The sequence below is a fragment of the Pinus tabuliformis genome, chromosome J (assembly GCF_031772625.1).
Source record: "Pinus tabuliformis cultivar Carrire ecotype Pingquan chromosome J, CPIR1, whole genome shotgun sequence".
NCBI classification, from domain to species: Eukaryota; Viridiplantae; Streptophyta; class Pinopsida; order Pinales; family Pinaceae; genus Pinus; species Pinus tabuliformis.
Genome location: NC_142295.1, coordinates 832,083,244 through 832,107,672, shown reverse-complemented (window position 1 = coordinate 832,107,672; position 24,429 = coordinate 832,083,244). Strand labels below are relative to the sequence as shown.

Below are 24,429 nucleotides of genomic sequence, written 5' to 3'. Positions count from 1 at the left end.
TGCATGGGATGAAAGAAGTTGTCATTAAGTGGTGATAATTATAACATCTCTTTTCCCCAAGTCAAGCTTAAGGGGACAGGTTAGTGTATAATCCCGAGTTACAGGTCAAGTCATTAATATATTAATATGTTATTAACAATTAATATTTACCTCCCATAGTTGTGACTATTATAAAGAGCCACAAAAATATTGTTTAAATTTGATAAGATTCTGTCTTATTGTCCTCGATGGATCCCAATTTCAATCTTAGAGTTGCAAACCCATTTCTAAAAATCCCAAGGGGAGGAATTTGTCAACATATTGAAGGGAAGAAATGAAAAATACTCAATCCTTGAAAGTGCATTGAAAAGCATGATTCAATTGAAATATAAATTATACATACATGATAATGCATGCAAAAGGGCCCTCTTTTGAAAGCTTGCAAGATTATTTATCCTGTCTATTTCTGCACCATCCTTGCCCTGATCTGCAAAGAAATCCAGACAAAAAGTTCCAGAAAACAATGATTAAATTGGTAGGTACTGTAAATCAGTAAACAAGCATTAGAATATACCTCTTCAAATTGAAAATTAAAGCTAAATGCAGCAAAGCAAATAACAAAATGTTTGCAAGAGGACTCAGTAACGATATTAACTACTGGATAATATATAGAAACATCATTGAACTTCCAATAAATAGAAATAAATTATGCAATAAATACTGCCAGCAGAAAATTCATCTGAGAATAAAACAATAATGAAAGGACCAAACCTTTTGATTTTTAAATGAAGACATCCTAACAACCTTAAACTTTATCCATCTACAAAAAAATAAACATGCAATCAATAGATAAATGTATCACCAGCTGAATATGAAGGAAGTAAATGATCCAAACGCTGGAAAGTTGTTCCTGACCCAGAACAAGATGGATCTAAAAGAATACCCCGGACCTGCAATATGTATTATGACTACTAATTAGAGGAGCAAACTTGCAGAATTTTAATGTACAAGAACAGGAACGTCATACAAGACCAATGAAATTTTTTCACAACAACAATTATTTCTTCTAAATGTCTCCTCAATAATGTATGTAGTAATATTCTGTTATCTCTATCGTAAAGATTGCTAACAATAATAGAATGCGAGGAAGGTGTAACATTCTAGCTTAAAAAATTCATTTTTTTGAAAGTAAGCTTGCATTTATAAAAGTTATCCACATTTATCTGATCAAAATCGAATACATAATTTTCATTCATAAAATCAATGTCAAATTGTGCCTTATTGGAAGAACTTTGCTAATATGACAACTAACATATTTTGCAATGCTCCAAATTAACGTGACTGTTTATAGAATTAAAACTAAAAATTACCTTTGAATACTTTAATGCATTTGGTCTCAGCTTCAAAAAATCCATATGATGAATCTCCACATCTTTATAAGCAACTTAAGGGAACCAAGCAAAAAGCTAGCCATATATTTGGAATTCAAGTTTTACAAATTTATAGAAAATAAATACTTTCTAGCTCTTGTTTTTTTATCAAAATTTTGTATCAAAATAGTTACATCAAATACTTCAAAATAAATCCACCATTTCTTGTTTTTGAAGATCACGTTGACAGACATTGTCCATACATCTATATATGGCTTTAGGAAAAATGACCTAGACTACAAAACAAGTAATGCAAGAACATACTCATACACAAGAAATAATAAGGAAGCAAGAAATGATTGTAGAAACTATACACATTTTGTACAGTATAATATTTTGAGAGTACAAAATCCTGCAGAAAGTGATCAAAGCTGACCAAGTCTCCAATAAAATACAGTGAAGTGGCTGAGTGGTCAATTTAAACTAAGTCAACTAAAGGAAATAAGGATCAAGCACAAAGTGTATTGATACAAATATAATACATGCTCAATGCTCACAAATGAAGTTTCAACGTTTCCTCCCTATTGAGAGGTAATATTCCCTCATTTTTGATGAAGATGGGGACGTGTTTAATTTTTAAATGCTAATTCGGACAACCACTTGGCTTGAGCAGGAAAAGTGCTTTTCAGGACAATTGAGTGAGTGGTGATCTGATGATACCTAGTGGTTATGGTGTGGACACCAGGAAGAGTACCTTTAGGAAGGGGAAACTAAAAATATGGAATTTCAGCCTCTAAAGGTGTGACTGGAACAAAGTCCTTCAAGCAAGGTTGCTCATACAACTTCAACTAGCTTAAATTCACCAAATCATGGATGCCAAGCTGAGGTGGAAAGTGATCATAAATTAGTGCTAAAACTGCTCCGTTACACTAATTGGAATTCTTACACAACTTCTCAATTTCCCACAATTTCATTAAAAAATTAACTCACTGAAGTTAAATAAGCAACTTAAATAACTGAAATTGAGAAGAGAACAACAATAAAATTATAAAACAGACAATATTTTAGCAAATTTGTTAACAAAGTTCACCCCTCCTAGGCTACGTCTCTAGGTCTGCCATTCCAATCAGCAAAAGAGACATTTTAAGTTCTTCATGAAAGACAATGGCACTAGTATGACAACCCTCTTTGGCCATTTCCCACTAAAAAGATCCTATCTTGCCTATTCTTCATACAAAGCACTGTTGAGTCAAAAGAATTTCTGCCCATTATATAACATTCTTATGGCTTGTTGCCCAGTGGTAAAGCAATAATCTTTTGGAGAAATGGGCAGGGTTCAAATCCCCTTGAATCTTGTTACCTTTTTGGAGTGCATATTAATATCCCACATTCAACATGAATAACAATATTTTACTACATATACTATATTGCCTTACTAATAAAAACATGTAGTATGTTATTTGTGGGTCATTGGAGTTTTATGTGGCATTAAATTGTAGCACGTTTGAAAAATTTGGAGGTAGATAGAACTTTTCACATGTAGACTTCAGGATTTAGGAGGTGTTACTGCTCAAACTAGCAGGGGTCCTAAAATGGGATCCTTGAAGGGTTACTACTAGGCTAAGGGCAACAATGGAGTGATAGCCCATTGTCACCTCGGCTAAGGCTTCCTACTCTTTACAGATTTTCACCGATGGGAGGAGACCTGTTATTACAAGGATCATGAAATGGATGGACCAGTGATAGGGGGAGGGGTGATCCTAGAAGCCTGTTCACAAGAGAGGCTCAAATATGTGGCCTGGTTGTCTTGGAAGACAAGATGGAAGGTTCTCTAGGAAGGGCTTGGGGAAAATTTCTAGGGTTAGGTTTTGAGTATGTGTCTTATAAAGGAGATCCCTAAGCCCTAAAATTCTTGTGGAAACTTGGGTTTTGGGTGATCTTTGAAGAATTAACCTTGATAGGACCAAGTGGACCCGAGGTTCGGTCAAGGGGGTCGGATTTAGCAACCAATGATATGCTTGACCTAATTAGGGAGGGGAAAGGGATCAAGGAATGAATTTTCAACTAAATGCAATGCAAGGATCCCAATGAGGTTTCTAGCCTAAGGGAAAACAAGGGAAAGAATTGGTCTTGGAGCTAGGGCTTGCAATATCCCAAGATTCCACTGTCGAAATCTCATGAAATTTGGAGGGCTTCTTGAGGACACACCAACACAGTTGTGGAACAAAAATCGAAGTATTTGGATGGCTAGATCGTGAGATAATTAATGCCCTAGGTGACCTAGAGGACTAGAGAACAGGAAAGGGGAGAAGGAAAATAGGTTTAAGGTCATCACCTTTGGGTGGACCAGTGCCTAATCCTTTGGGGAGATTGGAGTTAGGTAGAATTATGACTATGGACCTTTGAATTTTCTAGGTCAAGCAAGCCTCAAAGACAACTTTGCTTGGCACTAAGGCAGCAACAAAGCAGCTTCAAAGACTTTATACTTTGTTTTGCAAGGTAAATGGCTTGTCAAGATGAATTTCAGTAATGAAACATCCCTAGGAACATTCATTCATTATACATGGCCCATACATGAAGCATTCACTATCCAGAAACAAAATTTCCACAACTTCACATAAGAGATGCAGCAAATAAGCCCTAGTATAGCGAAATCCCAGCAACAATGTATGTGACAAAATTAGAAAGAAAGAATAGCATTAAAATGTACTTACATGTATAAGAATATATCCAACCATCCAAAAACTTGCCATCAAGAAGCTCCAAGACATATGAAAATTATCCAAACATCAAAATTCATTCCATGCTCCAAAAATTCGTCCTCCAAGAAGGATAGCGAAAATCTCTAAAGAGATACTAGTTCCAAATCCAAGTGATGATGCTAAAATGAATCCTCATCACTTCTATTTATACACTTCTAATGAGTTCGATTTAGCTACTTAGGCCTACATTAGCCCCTAAAATAAAATAATGTGCAAAACAACTAACTTTTGGTGACAAGCCCACCAAACTAGCTCATAAACAAAAGAATAAGCCTCTCAAGAGGTCGAATGATCAATAATACATGTTGTTGGGCCTTCTAAGAAGCCTGATGAAGTCCATAAGTGCCACAATGATGAATAGGACTCCCAAAAGTAGTGGACAAGGGGTTGGCCCCTTGTTCTCCAAATAATAAACTTGTGGTGCTCCCAATGGGTGTGAGGGCACACAAGTAACCTCATGGGCCTCCAAGTAGGTCGAAGATGCATGTAGACCATCTGTAAGGGCTCAAATGATGGTGTAAGTGATGCCACATCAGCATACAAGTCCTGGGTCATCTGCCAAGTGTATGGTACAACTGTGGGGTCAATTGGGCATGGTGATCCAGTTGCATCCCTAGAGTGAATGCACTTGATAGCAAAGTCCTAAGCTATCTAGGCCTGTTACACAGATTTATTCATCATACTAGCATCAAATTTACAATATCCCCGCATGCTATGGATTCTAAGTACAAAAATGAAGGAGAGAAGAAAGGGGCATAGAAACCTTGATGAAATTTGGAACCATGAATGATCTGAAACTGTAGGAATGCTCTGAAATATCCTTGGGCATGGAGTCTTTGAAAAGTCTTCAAGTGCAACTTTAGTGGTCAACAATTCCAAGTGAGGAGGTCAACTTGAGTTTTTATATTTGTCAAATGGATGACCTTTTGACCAAAAGTCACACACCTTCATGGTGGGGTCGACTTGACCATTTGGGACCTATATGAAGCCCAAAAATACTTAATTTTAATTTTTCATTTCCATAATTTTCTTTGGCAGACTTAGGGGGCCTTTTGGCATGCGGGAATACCTCCCGATGCTACACAAAAATCAGCAAACAATAGCTATAAATTAAGATCGATTTTAGCATAGAAATTAAATTAATGATTCATATTCGTAACCATTATATTTTAGAACTTCATATTTAAATTTAATTGATAAGCATATAAAAGCCCAATACTTATAACAAACTCTTTTTCTAAGCTATATATATAATCAAGATACGCATATCATTTTAAAAAATTATAAAACATGCCAATGAAAAACGCCAAGCGCGCACGCACACACACACACACACATATATATATATGATTTTAATAAATTTAAAAATAGGAATATTTCGCTATAAAGAGATGTGAAATTTATATAAATATAAATAATATTATTAAGAACTATAATGAATCAATCTTAACTCTGGATCTACCAAATGCCAAGAGGAATCAAATCTCTTGAGGTGCAAACCTTTCCTCGAGTTTTACACTCAAAGAGAGGTTTGCATCTTGAGAGATTTGATCCCTTTCGACACTTTGTAGATCTAAAGTTAAGATGGATCTATGCTAGTTGATAACACAAGTGTCTTGAGACACAAATTTTATTAATCAAAAGAAAAGAAAATTACATAATGCATGCAAGAGCTTACAACAATCTCTCAATACTCTTGCATGGGGAGAAAAATAAGCTTAAGTCCTAAACTAAATTTGTTTTGGATAACTTATGACAAATGACAAATGTCCACTTACATTAAATGCAGTACTAACAATTTTCCTAATTTTAATACTAAGTAACGAATACTTTTCTACATCTACTAATAATCTAGAAAAACCTAACTATATGAAAATATAACTCTAAACCAAATTATTTTTGGATCATAATACCTAACACTAGTACCATTAATACAACCACGGAACAAGCCCCCTTTTAAGTAGGTTCTCAGCATTTTGAAATCCTATTGTTGCATTAATAATCAAGTGGCAATTATTATTGTATTTGACACAAAACTATAAAAGATATCATAACACAAGATAAGATAATTTTATTGATGCATAATGAAATACAAGAAAGTTTGTCAATGGGACTACAAGCTATTGTGGATACACAATGGGACTGCAAAAGCAACTCCTATCACGACTTCACTAAAAGCAGAGGAAGAGCCAGCCAACTAGTCAATATAAATGAAAATAACATAAAAGGAAGCAATGTAATACAAATCCAAGTCACTGTAACGAACAAAGTTCATATACGCGACCGAGTAAGCTTCAAAATACTTCGAAGACAAAAACATCCATTGTTGGACAAGTAATGTATATTAAATATTGTATAAGAATTGACATGTGATTACAAATGAGAATGAGGCATGCTTATATACCCCAGGCAGGTATCTCTTCACAATGGTTACGTCCTTAGGGACATACCACTTCATTAATAACTAACTAATTATTAGTTAATTATTAATTAATTATTATTTTTTATTATTATATTTATGTTTATATTTATTATTTTTATATGAATTATATTCATAACATTATCTTCCTCTTCAAAAAGCTTTGTCCTCAAAGCTTACTGATGGAAAGGGTTGATCTATTTTTCTGTTTTGGACAGTGATGCGGGGGAGCGGCCCCCCCCCCTACGAACCCGCTCCCGAAGCGCGCTCCGGGCGGGAGCGGCTCGGGAGCGGGTCGGGAGCGCGCTCCCCAAATCGCTCCCGGACGGGAGCGATTTTCGGGAGCGCGCTCCCGTAAAAAAATTTGCGCTCCCTGGTCTGTGAGGGAGGCTTCAGGGAGCGATCGCTCCCGCGCTCCCGGAGCGCTTTTTAATGCCCGGGAGCGATCGGGGAGCGATCGCTCCCTGATCGCTCCCGGGCATTAAAAAACGCTCCGGGAGCGAATTTTAAATTTCCGGGAGCGATTCGGCGGAAAAAAAATCCGCGGACCCGAAAAAAAACAAAAAATTAAACAAATTTTTTTGGATTTATAAGCCCAATGGGCCAAAACAAAATCATTCTAATGAGATTGAGGTTGAGTTTGAGAGCAAAGGAGCAAGGAGCAAGAGCTGAGGAGCAAGGAGCCAGAGCTGAGGAGCGAGGAGCAAGTGCCGAGGAGCGAGGAGCAAGCTTGCAGAGGTAAGTAACTTAATCATTTAGTTAGTTTAGCTGGTTAGGTAGTTAATTTGGTTAGTTTCATTTACCTGTTTGAGTTTAAAGATCATTAATTTAAATTAAATTAATAAATTAAATGAATTAATCCCAATAAACTAAATTAATTTGCAGATTCAAGACTCAAACCCTACAAACATCAAACACGATGGACCTGAGCATTTTTATTGGCATTTTCCTCTTCCTGGTCCCCTTTCTGGTTATTATGGTGGTGGAGAGTAGGAAACGGAGGGGGCCTGAAACTGAAGAGGTGGATGAAGAAGCCGGAGGAAGTCAAATAGGTGAAAACCCCAGTGAGGAGGATGTGGAGGGTGAACATGAGGGTCAAAAAACTAAACAAGACCAAACTCCATTGTGGAAATATGTTCAGAGGCCTGAAACAGGGAGAGGGGGTGGAACCACTAAATTTCATTGCCCCCATTGCAACACTGATTTCACAGGCTCATACACCCGTTTGAGAAGACACCTTTGCGGGAAAAGGGCATGGGATGGAGAGAAACAAATAGGAATCAGAACTTGCGACGCGGTGTCAACAGTTGATAGAGCCAAATACATAAAGGAAGAGGAGGACGCCCAATACAAAGCAAAAAGATCAAGGGGTTTCTTTGAACCAAGCTCACAAAGAACTCCTTCAGCATCCTCCCAAGGCAGTGGATATGGACATGGAGGCTCAGGGTCATCATCTTTACGCCGTAGAACCATATCAGATTTCCTTGATGAGGGCTGTAGGAATGATGTGGATTCAAAAATTTACAGGTTCCTCTATGCAAATGGGATACCATTCAATGTTCTACGCTCACCTTATTGGCACGAAATGGTTTCTGCCATAAATGATGCCCCTAAAGGATACAAGAGCCCTGGGTATGACAAGGCAAGAACAGTTGGCCTTGATCATGAAAAAGCAAAAATATCACATTCTTTGAATAAAATGACAAGTTCTTGGACTGACAATGGGGTGTCCATTGTATCTGATGGATGGACAAATGTAAAAGGCAAGCCATTGATAAGTGTTCTTGCTGTGTCCCGAAGTGGTCCCATTTTTCTAGCTGCACATGATTACTCAGACAAGTTCAAGACCGCTATCAACATTGCAGAAGCATTGCTTGAAACAATTGAGCGTATTGGCCCATACAATGTCATCCAAGTCATCACTGATAATGCTCCTAATTGTAAGGCAGCGGGAGCAATTATTGAGGATAGATACCCGAACATATTTTGGTCTGGATGTTTGGTTCACACATTGAACCTTCTGTTGCATGATATTGTCAAAAACAAAAATGAACAATACCAATGGATTGGGGATTTGTACAAGAGAGGAAAAAAAATGATAAAATTTATTACAAATCATAGCAATACCCATGGCCTTTTCCGCAGTCACTCGAGATTGGAGTTGCTGAAGATTGCGAGGACTAGATTTGGTAGCTATTACCTCACCTTCAGGCGCCTTTTGAAGGTAAGAGAGGGTTTAGCTAGCATGGTATCAAGTCCAAATTGGCAGGTGTTAAAGGAAAGGGCTACAAATGTAGCTGACATTGCAGGTTTTGAAACGGTGGAGGAGGCCGCTCTTGATGGGCAGTTTTGGACAGCTGTGAGACAGGTATTGGATTTCACCAAGCCAATTTATAACATGATTCGGTTTGCAGATACAGACAAACCAGTGATTGGCGAGGTGTATGAGCAAATGGATACCATGTTGGGGGAAATAAAAGACATTGTTAATAACAGAGATCCCGACTTGTACAATCTGATTCACGATTGTGTGTGTGAACGGTGGAAAAAGCTTAACCTTCCACTACATTGCTTGGCGTATATCCTTACGCCAAAATACTACTCAGATTCTTGGTTGGGCAAACCTGCAGCAGGGGGTGGTGTTAGGACCAAACCCCATTTAGATCGAGAGGTAACTAAAGGATATCTGGATGCATTAGAAAAGTTGGTGCCTGACAGGGAGGAATGTGCAGCTGTGCGCCTTGAAATAGGCAGATACTTCACTGGCAGTGGTTTGTATGGTAACTTCCATGCAATGGACGACAAAGATAAATTTGATTCTCTCACATGGTGGGAAACATATGGCGGCGACGGACTTTTGCGAAAATTGGCATTGAAAGTTCTTGCACAGGTTGTAAATTCTTCTTCTGCAGAGAGGTGTTGGAGCACCTACAGTTATATACATAATGTGAAAAGAAACAGGCTCAACGAAAACCGAGCAGAAAGCTTGGTTTATGTGCACTACAATTTGAGGTTGTTGAGCCATTACTGTGATCGGGCTAATGAAGATCCCACATATAAAATTTGGGACAGTCACCCTGAGGACGACAATTTAGAGGATGGCATTGTACATATGGAAGAACTAGAAGATGAGCTTGTACGGGATGAAGCTGAAGTAGCTGCAGCAACCATGCCACCTCCACCTCCACCATCCAGTAGCAGTTCTCGGGGCCCGAGTCTTGTTCCATTGCTGTCGCCACCTCCATCGACACCCTCGCGTGGAGGCTCTAGTTCTGGTCGTCGGTCTGGGAGGGAGACTCCTAGAAGACCGCCAAGACCTACTTATACTCCTGGAGACTCTCGTGGCAAGGGCCACTTGTAGATTTACAGTTTACTTGTCTTTTTTAGTTTCTATTAGACTTGTCACTTTAGTTTTCATAACTGTTCAGTGTTGAGTTTTGAGTCCTTGACTCTTGACTCTTGACTCTTTCATATCATTATGACATTATGATATTTTTTGTAAACATTATATCACTGTGACAATGAAAATTTGAAGTTTGAAGTTGGGCCTTGGCAATTATAACTCATTGGTAATGATTGTGAATTATGAATATGATGCTTTGTGAAAGACTAAAGTTGTTTCATTTCATCTCATTATTCATGTTTCATTTTATAAATTTTTAACATTTCATATCATGTTAACAGTTAGAAGTTAGGACTTAGAAATATCTTCGATATTACTTCTTGTAATGGTTAAACTTGGCTTACAAGTACAACTTGTTACTTTGGTGATCAATGATGATAAATGTTATTGAATTGAATGTTATTTTAATTTATTATTTTACTAAGGTTGATGACGATTATAATTTCTAGATGATTGATGTGATATGGTTCAATGATCAATTTATGTTTTTTTATGTTTTTTATGTCTATTTCATCATTCTACATGTTTTTGTTGACATATATGTATCAAAAATTAAAAAATATAAAAAATATATATATTTTTAAAAAATCGCTCCGGGATTCGCTCCCAAACCGGGAGCTTCTGAAAATGGTCGCTCCCGCTCCCGCTCCCCGCTCCCGCTCCCACTCCCAAGTAACACTGGTTTTGGATGTCTTCTCATCTCAGAACTGTCATCTTCATTGATACAAGACGATATGATCCTAGTGATAAACAAAATTGTCGAACTGAGAATGGATCTGACCATCCTAGATTAATCTTTTGTGGAATCTTTCAATTACTAGAAAGTTGTAATGAATTGTTGTTATCGAACTAGATTTTGCAAACTTCAATATTCCTTGAAACGTAAATCTGTTATTTCCGTTCTCAATAGTTCGAATATATAGATTGACTTAGTTGTCCGCTCTTATGGTTCGGATGTCAATAAGGAGTTTCCATTGTTTGGACTGCAACATCTGAATACATTTTAACTTCTATTGGTCTCTCGTCTTCTTGAGTTGTGATATTGACTGGATCAATATTTGTTCCTTTATCTTCAACTTGAACTGTTACATCTAATGACTTCGATACTTCCTTTGTGAAAAATTCTTCTAATTTGTTTTTTAATGATTTCTTATCATCCTTAAGTTTCTTAATTTGAGTGAGTAGACTTTGATTATGTTTTTTGAGACCTATGAGTTCTTGATTTTCTTGTTCATCAATCTTATGTTTAAGTTTTTCATCTTTTAAATCTTTGATTTGTTCTAATAACTTTTGATTAAGTGTTTTTAAAAGCAAATTTTCTTCTTCCTTCTTCAATAGATTCTCGTTGAATTTCTTCCTAGAATTTTCATTATCTTGCTTTAATTTTTGCTTCTTAACCTTGGACTTCTTGATCTGTTCAAGTAATTTTTATTATGGTCCTGTTGACCACTACGTGTCAACTACCCATAGCAGTGCACCCTCCTTTTTTGCAAAGGGGATAGCGCTTAATCAATGTGTTTGTGCCGTCCTGCTATCATCATCAGCTTGGTTATCATGTTATGTTGTAAACCCAGTCTGCATGTGTAAATTGTAAATAATCTTAGCAAATTTGTATCATGTATGTAATTGCCCAGGTAAACCTAATTTTCTAGTGATGATCTACATTCCGGAAGGTTTTTTGTCTCACCGATCCATGATCGGCAGAGTTTTCCTTCAGCGTAACTCCAAAGCCGAAATGGATTTTGTCATTAGAATCTTAAGGGAGTCCTAGTGTGCTAAATCAAGTCTGTAAAAGTGATTTGGGAATAATCCTAACTATTTGGTTAGGTTATTTTATTACAAATTGCTTGATCTGCTAGATTATGTTTGTATCACAGAACTAGGTGGTCTATGAGGGTCTATGTCAAATGGGTTTTCCCCCTTGAGATATAAAAATGTAAAAATCATGATGTAAAATGTCTTGAGAGTTAGAAAAATAATTTATCCCCTCATAAGTCCTAAGTCCTAAGTTCTAGGTCCTACGTAATTTTAAATTTTCCAAAGGCTAAGTTCGAGGGTCCTTTAAAAAATTAAATTTTAAGAGGTCTAGGGACTAAAATTAAATGATTATTTTGCTAAATTTTAGGCCCTTAGTCCCTTGGGTTAAGTCAAAGTCAAAATTTTGAGGAAATTAATTCAAAAATTAAATTTTTGAATTAATTAAAATGCATTTAAATGATAATTTCGAATTTCCTCATTATTTTAATTTTGACGGATGAGATTAAAAGATTTTTTGATCCTCATCAACGGTCGAGATCGCTTTGACAAGGACCACTCGAACTAGCCATTGGGATTTTTTTCTTTAAATAGAAGGTCAATTGTCCATTGAGATCATTCGACCTTGGAGTTGTGTGTTGAGTGAAAGCTCTCTTGCAATCATTTTTCATGTGCAAATAAAGAAAGACTTTGGGGTTAATCTCTACTGGTGTTACTCTTCGAGAAATGTTGTAAGATGTTTTATTTTCTTGCATAGATTTACTTTCAGCCATTGATGTTAGCTTATTGAAGATTGATTTAAACACAGGTATCTTGCTTAATCACTAGGGTTTGAATGATAGTTTAATTTCTGAATATAATGGCAGGTATCTCCATTAGATCTGAATTTCACTATCGTTTTCTCCCTCTATGTTAATGGTTGAATTAAGTTGTGCAGGAAATCCTTGGTTTTGAGATTACCGGGCATTCGGGGAAGATTTCAGTTGGACCAACCAACTCTCGGATATCATTTTCTGAAGAGCCCAGCTAGTTTTGATCCCGGGCTTATCATTAGAATTTTTCTAGTGAATGCATTAAGGGTTTTCTTAAGCACCTCATACTAAATTTTAAATTTTAAAAATATTTCTGTGGCATACTGACAAATGTCGCTATTTAGAGCTTTCAAACTGTGAATATTGTAATTATTTAGCTGGTTTTTGGGTTTTTAGTATGATCCTTGCATATATTGTTTCTGGGTGTTTGTTTTGTCATTGCAGATTGTAGATCTGAAGAGGAGATCCTAGTTTGAAGCCAGATCTAGGCCCTAGAGGGTAAGATCTGGCCTCAGAATCAGCTCTTGCAGGGGCATTTGTTTCAGATCTGCAAAATTTCGTGGGGTTTTCAGTCTGAAGCAGCTGATCTCTAAATTAAGTTTTCTGAAAAGGTTCAAGGTTTTCCAGGCCATCTGTCTGCTGCTGCCTGGGGTTTCATTGATAAATCCGAAGTACAAGTGTGAAATTCGTTTTCTAGAATTTGGGATATTTTTCTGAGGGTTTCAAAATTGTTTTTATCATTCTGGCAGACTTCGGAATTTTTCTTTGCTACTGTAGCCACCCTCAATCGTTGCTCCAGCTGCAAGAAACACATCAGGAAAGGCAGCTCCCTCTTCTCCAACCGCTGCCCACATCCCTCTCTGCCTGCGTCTTGTTCTATGCTCCCATAACCGTCACGCAATCATTGTTTCTCCTCGAAGCTAGCGTGCTGTCATCCCTGCGCTCATTCTTCAGCTCCCACCATCGAATCTTGTAGCCAATCCACGTGATTTGCACAACACTCCCTTTGCTCCTCACGCGGTCTCTCCATACGCTCAACTCCTTAGCTTTCCTCCCTCACCTCTCACGCTGTGTCTTTATCCTCTAACCCTGCGGCAATCCCTCGACCCTAGCCGCATTCTCCATTCAGCCATAGAACCCTCACGCAGCTCCCTCTCTTTCTCCTCACTGTCAGCTCTTACTTTCCTCTGCTATCCCTACGCTGCTTTCTCCATAGCCCCTAAATCTGTAGCACGTTGTTCTCATCTTTTCCCTGGCCCGTGGCTTGCCTCATCGTTCCCTGCGAATTTCCTCACGCTGCAAGCCGACAACCTTTCCCTCCCCTCGCTTGAGTTCCTTCTCCACCACATCCACCCACGTTTCTCCACGCTGCCATACCTGCAATCTCAACCCTCATCCGCAGCAAACCCGTCGAGCTACCTTCCTCCCGTCAATTACCTGTGCAGCAAATACCAAACAAACATTCGATTTTTTTATTATTATCTATGTATGCGTAGAGTTTAGCATTAGTTTAGTTCTTTTGTTTTATTTCATTTGTATTTATTTAGGAATTAGGGTGTATATATTTCTTTAGGCTTAGGTTTTAGTTTAGATATTTTTTATTTAAGTTTTATTTTATTTTGATTTTAAATTTAGAAATTTATAAAACCCAAAAAAAAAATCATAAAATCATAAAATTTAGTTTTTCTTTATGATCTTGGTTTATATTTTCATCATTTAAAATAAAAAATTTATAAAAAATAAAAATATTTAAAAATTAAAAAAATTTTGAAAGAAAAGTTTTTCGTGGTATTCGACATAGCTAAATGTGTTTAGATTTTATCTGAAGATTAGCTATCTGAAAGTGGTGATTCATTTTATGAACTCGTTAGCATTTTGTGGTCATTCAAAGTATTCTATTTTTTGAAAATTTAATTGTTGGAGCTTTGCTAAGTTATTAAAATTGATCGTGGTTGCCTGAATGTTTTAATGCTCATCGTATGCTAGACATCTCAGTAAATATTTTCAAGCAACTGTTGAAAGATTTGTTCGTATTTATATTTCCTAAGCAGCGAATCAATTATTCGACTTCCACTTCATCTAGCAAAGGCACTGGTACTAAACATTTAAAGATCTAATCAAGTTTTGAAATCAATCAAGTGCTTGTTCCCCTCGTTGTGTCTCCCAACCCAGCTGGTTCCCAGTTGGTCTTCCTTTATCCCATAGGGTCTACCCCCCTTAGCCTAGGGAGACGGCTTAAACGGAGAGGTCGGGGATCAGGGTGACAACCCCCAATCTGAGTGTTGTCGTGTTGCCTAGACACTTTGCGCGACAACGGGTCCCTTAGGCGTAAAATTTCCTCGTCTTTTGCTTTTGACTTATTGTAAAATATGTCTTCAAGATCTTTATATTTCTTTTCCGAAGCCTTGTTTTTTTGTTCAAGCTCTGAGAATTCTTCCTCTGATCTTTTTATTTGTGTTTGTGTATTACCTTGATGCTCTTTGGTACTAAACAATCTTCTACATTCTGGACAACATAAATTGCAACTTTTTTAATATATGGATATCCAATTTCGTTTAAACAAAATGGACATTTAGTCCAAAATAATAATTGTTGTGTGGAACTCATCTTCCCTTGTTTCTTTGCTTTGTTGACATTTTTACGTCACTTCTTCACTTCTTTCTACCACGATATATAAACTTAGATAATTAATGTTCTTTTTAATACTCTTTATAATACTTTATATTAATAAAAGTATTATTTTATAGTATATATATATATATTTTTAATTTTAATATATATATATATATATATATAAGTGACCTTGTATATCCTTTTTATATAAAGGAACTTTTACCTCTATATACATATATATATATATATATATATATATTTTAATAATATCCTTTTTTTATATGAACTTCAAATACTATTAAGTATTTTGTTAAACTCCTTTAATAATAATAAGACTTCAATTTATTTTCAACAGGGTGTGATTGTACTTATCGATACGGTACACCGATTTATTTTTTTATTGCCCAAATGATGTAAAAAGACAATGTCAAGCACACACAGCACGATGTGCTACACTGGTTGACTCCAAGCACACAAATGGTCGATAGACAATCTGTGATTCATGCAAATTTTAGTAGGCTACAAGGATAATGCCTGGGCGATGATGTGGGTGGTTGTAACAGTGGCACCAAGGAGGCGAAGATGTGGGTGGTTGTGAATGAATGTGGTCGAAGGAGTGGGTTGTTGTAAAACAAGACATGCGGCGCAGCAGAGAGCTTATAGTGGAGCAGGAGGGAAGGGCGAATACGATGATAGTTGCAGGGTGTGTTTGGGGAAACAGCTCGGCAGAACGGCGATGACTATCGATTCGCTAGAGTCGTGGAGGGTCGAGCGAGTGAAGGAATCGAATTGGCGCCTGCAACGGACAAGGCAGATGACCAACGGACACAGTGGGAGTATGTTGATGAAGGACGCAGCAGAGGGTACATGTATAAGGTTTGGTTGGCGGTAGTTGTAGCAACTGGAGGCTATGTAGAGTGGTTGCAGTTGGTCAACTACTAGTCGGGTGGTGACGTTTAGGTAATGTTTTGGGGTTTTTATTTTTTGTTTTTTATTATTATTATTTAATATTTTTTTTAAATATTTTGTTTTTGGACCTATTTGTTTTAATTCTTTTAATTTGTAAATTTTGTTTTAAATATAATTATTTTTTTCACTATAGTTTTATTTTTATTTTTCTATTTTTTTGTATATATCCATTTCTTCTTATTATTATTTATTTATTTATTTTCCATATATATATACTCTCTTTTTTTGCGATATATATATATATATATATATATATATATATATGGCCAAAGGTCAATTGGCGAAAATGGAGAATCTCCAAGTATATAGCGAAACGCTTGATCACAACGACAACTACATTGACGAAGATTTTAATGGCCAATGGTCAGGATCGGAGAACGTGGCTTTGATACCACTATAATGAACAAAGTTCGTATATGCAGCGAAGTAAGCTTCAAAATACTTCGAAGACAAAGACATCCATTGTTGGACAAGTAATGTATATTAAACATTGTAGAAAAATTGGTATGTGATTACAAATGAGAATGAAGCATGCTTATATACCCTAGGCAAGTACCTCTTCACAATGGTTATGTCATTATGGACATACCTCTTCATTACTAGTTAACTAACTATTAGGGAATTCATTATTATTTATTATTATTCTATTTATGTTTATATTTATTATTTTTATATGAATTATATTCATAACAGTGACCAATATGATGAGAATGAGAAGAGACAGGACAAGAAGAGGGTTCCCCATTGGAGTCATCAATCACAAAGAAGCAACTGATGTACTGCCTCATGATGTTGTCTAGAGAATATCTGGTTGTGAGGGGGCCTAGATATGTAAATTTAGGAGCCCTGGATCAAAGATGTCCATCACTCTTAACATCTGAATAGAAGATTTGCTGCTTGAGCTAACATGTAGGGAAGAAATTTGTGCAAAGCGAGACTGCATTTGGGGTCTTGTAGAGGGTTTGTTCGCTGGCCTAGTGGGATCCAATCTGGTCCTGGGATTAGAGTTCCTCAAGAGTATTGTGGAGGCTAGCAACCCCTTAGGAGAGGGGTTAAGAAGAAGTACAAGGTCTCGCTAATCTATCATCTGAACTGATTCGGGCCTCAGACTATCGATTGCCACCACCTACAGATGGACAACAGGGAAAAAGGAGGTGATCCACATGAAGGGATCAGATTGAGGAGGACCACACAAGGTCCAAGACAAAGGAATTCCTCATTGTTAGAAACCTTACAACTATCGTATAATTGTATTTAAGGATGGAGAAGATTACCACTCAAATCTCTTGTGACAGTTTTAAAGTAAATCATTACATAGGCTCTATTTATAAACTTTACAATAAAATAGTTTATATATGTCATCTCTTTCCACGTAGCTTTACACATCGTAAACATGAAACACAACCTTAATCTAAATTTAAATAATATAAAACCAACTACAAAAGGATACTAGAAGCTCCTGCAAGCTTCACAGTTTCTTCAAGCCTCTTTAGCCTTTTATCATTCAATTCACATGCAAAAACCTTTCCCCTTCCTTTCATTAGTCCAGCCAATTGAACAGTTTTATTGCCTGGTGCAGCACAAGCATCGAGCACCTTCAAAACAGACCATGCCAAGTTAGAAAAGTAAGGTCAAATTTTGTATCAAGAAGAGGTGGTTTATGTCATCATTGATCCGAAAAAAAAAAAGAATGGAGAATTGACAGGAGGAATGCTTATATCAGCAGGAGTTAGATGGCATCAGAGTTGTAAGCAAAGAGCATAAGGCAGTATGATAATGATTGTTATAGAGCATGCAGTAAAAGGCTGGGTTGTTTTATATAACAGGATAGCATTCCGACCTCACCAATGATAGCTTTTAATATGTTCCAGAGCTTTCAGGTTACAAAATCGATTTTAGTTTCAGCAATTAACGCACATGAATCAGAAATTGTTTCAGTATTCCCTCCTAGATACACAATAATCTATTGTTCTCCCCTTGTCCCATTGACTGCCTTTAATTATCTGTGCCATGTGGAGATTAACATGATTTTCATCATTTTTTCCATCTTCCATACATTAAATAAAGTATCGAGTTATGCTATAACCAAAAGCATTTGTCAAAAGTACCAAGGCCCACCCTTGGCAAAAAAAAGGCTTCAAATAAAATTTGTGTCTAAATTACAGGTTTTACTGAAATGTAATCAAATAAAAGTTCAACTGTTTCCTGCATTCTTCCTTACAACAATATTTGTCAATATGTTTGAAAAAGATGGTGTTACTAAACCAAGAAGGCAACAATTACTATGCAATTCACTACAGGATATGCTAATGTCTAGAACTAAATATCTTGTCTACAATCTGAAAGGGTGACATAGGCACTGTTCTTGAATCCAAAATGGAACTACTAATGCAACTATTCATGTAAAGTAAATTAAAACTTAGGGTAACAGCAATAACAAGCCAGAAGCAATGAAAAAAGATGTGGGCACCTGCAAACAAAAGGGTGTGTTGCACTTGCAAATCCAAGGGTGGATTGTGCAGTGTTGTTAAAATCGCGATAAAATCGCGATTTTATCGTAAAAGCGCGATTTTTTAATTTCGCCGATTCAAAGCGCGATTTTTATCGAAAAAATCGCCCCTTTTTTTTTATAGCGATTTTTATCGAAAAAATCGCGATTTTTTGAAAAAATCGCGATTTTTTCGATAAAATCGCGATTTTTTCACTTAAAATCGTGAGGGCGCGCGGCAGCGGGGTTTTATATGGGAAAAACGATTTTTTTTTAATTCATTCAGCAGTCCGCCGCGGAGGAGAAGGAGAAGAAGTGAGGGAGAGGGTTGCCGTCGGTTGTGGGAGCGAATCGAAGCGATTTTAGGAGGAATCCAAGCCAAGATCGCCAATTTGTCCATAAACCAGGTATGTAGATTAATTTTTTTTTGTTTTGGTTCTATAAAAACTTTGTTTTTCATTGTTTTTAAAGAATTTTTGGAAATTTTTCATTGATTTGGGATGGGTTATTTGTTATGACTATGAGAACCAATTTTTTATTTTTATTTTCTCATTTTCTTTAAACATTGTTTATTTTTTTTTATTTTTCATTGTTTTTTGGCATTTGGTTGGGTAACTTGGGTTTAGAAATTGGGATTTTGGAAATAATCAACTTGTAATTTTGCAAATGCTAAATTGTAATTTGTATTTACTATTATCATTTATGTAATCCTAAATTCCTATTTCCTAATCCTTATTTTTCCATAGGTTTGCAAATTCAAAATTCAAAAACAAACATGCCAAGGAAATTGGATCCTTTCTGGGAATATGGTGACCCTAAAACTCCGAATGATAGACAAAACTTGTATTGCAAGTTGTGTGGAAAGGAAATATTCGGGGGGGTGTACAGGTTGAAGTTCCACCTTGCACAAATCCCTGGACGTGATGTGGGGCCCTGTCTAAAGACAAATGCTGAAATTATCCAAAAAGCCATGAGAGCATTGGGAGAATTAGAGCACACTAGAGACGCCAAAGAAGAACTCAAAAGGCAACTAAAAAGGTCAGTTGAAGGAAGTGGGCCAAGTGGCACAGGTTCTACTGCAGCGTCAGTCAATCCGGTAGCTGCATCATCATATTTTGTTCCTCGAACCACACCTGGTTCACAACCAACTATTGGTTCAATGCTAAAAAGAACTGAAAAAGAAAAAGCTGACAAGTTGATGACAAAATTTCTCCTCTGGAGTGATATTCCTTTCAGCATTATAAGGAATAATCCATTTTTCCAACCTACTGTTGATGCTATTGCCAGTGTTGGCCCGGGGTACAAACTCCCTTCTCTTCATGATTTCAGAGGCCGGCTTCTTCAAGATGAAAAGCGTGACTGCACCCAAAGATTGGAGGATTTTAGGGCATCATGGGCACAAACAGGATGCACTGTTATGTCAGATGGTTGGACTGACCAAAAGGGGAGAACCCTTATAAACTTCTTGGTTAGTTGTCCCTTGGGGACTATGTTTATCAAATCTGTTGATGCAACTCATCAAATCAAAGATGCAAAAACTTTATGTGATTTGCTGGATGTGTTTATTTTGGAGGTGGGTGCAGACAATGTTGTCCAAGTCATAATGGACAATGCTGCAAATTATGTTGCTGCTGGTAGAATGCTTATGGACAGGCATCCTACTTTATTTTGGACACCTTGTGCTGCCCATTGTATTGATTTGATGTTAGAGGACATTGGGAAAATTCCCTTTGTCAAAGAGGTTGTTGACTCATCAAAAAGCATCACAAAATTTATTTACAATCACACATCTGTGCTTAGCTTGATGAGAAAATGCACCAACAACAAAGAGTTGGTGCGCCCCGCCATTACACGGTTTGCGACGAGTTTCATATCTCTTCAATCCTTCTTGAATTCTATGTGGGATTTGAAGAGAATGTTTCTTTCAGAGGAGTGGCGTGCTTCGTCAATGAGCCGCAAACCAGAAGGAGAGGCCGTCTGCAGACTAGTTTCATACCAGGAGGACTTCTGGGCGGGAGTGCAGGAGGTGTGCGCTGTTACAGAACCTTTGGTAAAGGTTCTTCGGTTGGTTGATGGTGAGAAGCCCGCAATGGGCTATTTGTATGAAGCCATGGATAGGGCCAAAGAAGCCATTCGGTCCTACTATGATGACAAGGGAGATGATGGGTTCCAGAGACAACTCCTTCTATGGAACGTCATTGATGAGCGATGGAACAACACACTCCATCGTCCCATTCATGCTGCTGGCCTTTTCCTGAACCCTGCATTTTCTTATGCATGTGGGTTTAATTTTGATGTTGAGGTCGTGGAAGGATTATTAACCTGTGTCCAGAAGATGGTGTGAACTTCAGAAGAACGTATGGAGGTCTCTAGACAAATTGAGCAATATAAGTTGTCAGCTGGCACATTTGGCTTTGAGATGACTGTCATTGATAGGACGGTTAAAATGCCAGGTATTTTTTAGTTTGTAGTATGTACTTTGTAACTTTGTTTCAAATTTCATTGTTTCTTCAAATTCCATTTTTTTCTTATGTTTATTTAAAATTTTCTTTGTAATTTTGTTGTAGACGCATGGTGGAAGATGTATGGTGGCAGAGTACCCCTTTTGCAAAATCTTGCCGTGTGGATCCTCAGCCAAACATGCAGCTCCTCGGGATGTGAGCGCAATTGGAGTGTATTTGAAAAAATACACAACAAGAAGCGCAATAGGTTAACACTTAAACATTTAAAATATTGCAAATTTCCAAATAAATTTTTGAATTCATTAAAGTTTTAAACAATATTTTTTTTATAATATTAATTATTAATTTATTATTTCATGAACTTTGTACAGGTTGGAGTCCCATAGACTTAATGACATGGTCTATGTCTACTACAATCTTCGATTGTGGGTGAAACAACTAGAGAAGACACCTGATACGGAAGCCATCTCATTGGATGGGATTGACACCACTGCTGAATGGAGGGTTGAGACCGAGAGGCCTCTCATGGATCCCACTGAGGATTGGTTAGTGCAGGATGAGGGGGAGGAGGAGGGGGAGGAGGAGGAGGAGGAGGAGCAGGAGCAGGAGCAGGAGCAGGAGGAGGAGGAGTTGGAGGAGCAGGAGGAGGAGGTGACACCGCCTACCCGGGCTACCCGGGCTACCACTACCACCAGTAGAGGACGTGGTCTCCGTCCACCTCAGCCTCCTGTAGCTGCTACTACTAGTTCTTCAGCTTCTAGAGCACGTCAGACTCCACTGCCATTTCCACCACCACAGGCACCAGCTTCTACATCTAGAGGGAAAGAGAAAGTTGTGCCATTTTCTCGCAAGAGGGGCAGAGGAAATCAATAGGATTAGACTTTCATTTTATTGTATATGACATTATGACATGATGAGATACATTATCATATTTTTTGTTGATATTTTGAGGCTGAGTTGGACTTGGGACTCAGGACTTACTATTCAGGACATGATTCAATGTTATGTGTGATTTTAGCGCTAGAAATGATATTAAACATCTTATATATTAGTTTTTTTATCATATTTATGTGTCAATGTATTTATTTTATGTTGTAGATGGTTTAGATATTAAAAAAATTGAAAAAAATTGAAAAAAAATGAATATTTTTGTGCCAAACGATTTTTTCCCGCTTTTTTCCGATTTTTTCTCGATTTTAACGATTTTTTCCGCTTTTTTCCCGGCGCCGATTAAATCCCGATCGCGATGTGTGCAACACTGGGATTGTGTTGCACCCATTTTTTCAACATTCCAAGGAAGCAGGATCTGGGAGCTTGAAGGAATTTTTTCAAAGTTTAGAATCATCAGCGAGCAGTCTGGCATGTCAATGTAAACCCATTCTGCAAATTTGTAATGTAAATGATGCTAGTACGACCGTTTAATTATGTATCAACCTAGGTAAGCCTATGATTTTGGCGATGAGTTTCCTCCTAACAGGTTTTTCGTCTCACTAATTATCTGTGTTTCTAAACACGGATGATCGGCAGAGTTTTTCCCTCCAGCCTCAACCCCAAAGCTAGGGTGGAATCTATCGTCAAGGTCTTAGGTGAGTCCTAGTGTTTTAATCGAATCTATTGTAAAAGTGATTTGGGAATAATTAAAGCTATTTCGCTAAATTGTTTTATTACAAATCACTTGGTCTTCTAGATCATATTGTGTCGCAGAATTGAGTAGGAATTATAAAGGTCTATAACGAATGGGTATTCCCCCTTTGAGGGTTGAATTTGTAAAATCTTATGTAAAAAATATTTTAGTGCATAGTTCCTCATACTTAGACACTATGGCTAAAATATTTGAGGGTGGAGAAATAATTAATCCCCTCATGAGTCAATTAATTAATTTTTCTAGCAGTAATAAAATTAATTCCAAAGCCAGATAATTAATTAATTTAGAGTCAAAATTAAAATGTTAGAGAAATTAATTTCTCCAAGTGGAAAAATTTGTGGGTCTAAAAGAACTTAGAAGTTAATTTTTGGAGGTCCCCACCAAGGGAATATTGGAAATTTTAAGAAAATTTGGACCCTTGGACCTTGGGGGTTAAGTCAAAATCAAATTTTCGAGGAAATTAATTCAAAATAATTATTTTTGAACTAATAAAAAATAGATTCAATGAAAAATTCGAAAATTCATCAAAAATAAATATTTTCGACAGCAAAAGTTAAAATTTGATAAGTATTTATCGACAATTGAGATTATTTTGATGGAGATCAAGCCAACTAGCCATTATTTTCCACTTGAAGGAATTTCTTTATAAATAGAAGGCATTTTGCTTCTATTGGGAAAATGATTGATCATTGGTTTGATGTAATTTTGTAAACGTTGGTGTGAAGCCACTATTCTGTTGGAAACGTTTGAATATCATAATGAAAGATTTGGGGTGCATTTCATGGTGTCTTTGTCGCATTGATCTGTCGTATGTGCTGGGTATGTGCTTTCCTATATTATGCTTCAATATCATATAAATTATTATTCCATTTGTAGATGATAAAAACATTCTATTGCTAAGTTTCGGGCTTATCTTAGGTGATCCAATTCATTGTATGATTTAACAATTTTTCTTAAGAAATATATATAGAGTTTGCAGGTTGCCCGACCCTTGGGCTCCAAGTTCACAGACTATGGGCACAAGCTGACCTTGTTTGGACTTCAAATATTTTATGTGATTTTCTTATTTTGCTAAGGTTGTGGTTAATATCTATCTTTCGAAACACATCTAGTGTTAATTTTGGGTTCACATGTTCTTTGCTTAGGACAATTACTTCAATGAGTCATATGAGGCCGAAGATTAATTCCATTTATTTCAATAGCAATCACACAAACTATTATTCATTGACAATAATTATTGAAAGAACATAAGTAATCATATGCAGAAGACAAACCAAGACAAGAGAACACTGAAATTGGCTCAAGCCAAGGAAAAACCCCAATATGGGGAAACCCTTGATCAAATCTTCTTATTATTAATATCATATATTCAGCAGAGAGAGAGAGAGAGTACAATAACTTAAAGTCAAAATGACTTGCCAATTTTTGTAGATCCAATATCGCTACCCTAAACAAGTAAATGGCCCAATCAAACACTGTAATTCAAGCATTCTATTTCAGCGATCAGATGGCATCTTCCTGAAGCAAGGTCTGGCTAGGACTTCTTGTAGATCACTGTAGTCCCACTTGACAGGTCCAAAACTCTTCATTTCAACTGTGGCTTTCCTAGACAAACATGATGGTGCCCTTCACTGACTCTAAGGATTGTTCTAAACCCATGTTATCCCTACAGCCCTTTCTGAATTAACAGGATTGAAGTGTGATTATACCAAGAGGGAGATTCTGCCTCACACAGTCCACAAGTCAACCCAC

The 24,429-nt window shown here is 37.0% G+C and overlaps 1 protein-coding gene across 3 annotated transcripts in view; it reads right to left on the bottom strand.

Moving 5' to 3' along the window:
• The window catches only part of LOC149229284 (S-adenosyl-L-methionine-dependent methyltransferases superfamily protein), a 304,238-nt gene that overhangs the window by 33,326 nt on the left and 246,483 nt on the right, over positions 1-24,429 (bottom strand). For all 3 annotated transcript variants that reach the window (XM_089378551.1, XM_089378552.1, XM_089378553.1), the window contains 4 exons: positions 17,533-17,677; positions 1,350-1,411; positions 842-929; positions 383-466 (listed from right to left, as the gene is read on the bottom strand). In XM_089378551.1, coding sequence (XP_089234677.1) covers positions 383-466; positions 842-929; positions 1,350-1,411; positions 17,533-17,677 — 379 coding nt within the window. The remainder of the gene's footprint in view (positions 1-382; positions 467-841; positions 930-1,349; positions 1,412-17,532; positions 17,678-24,429) is intronic.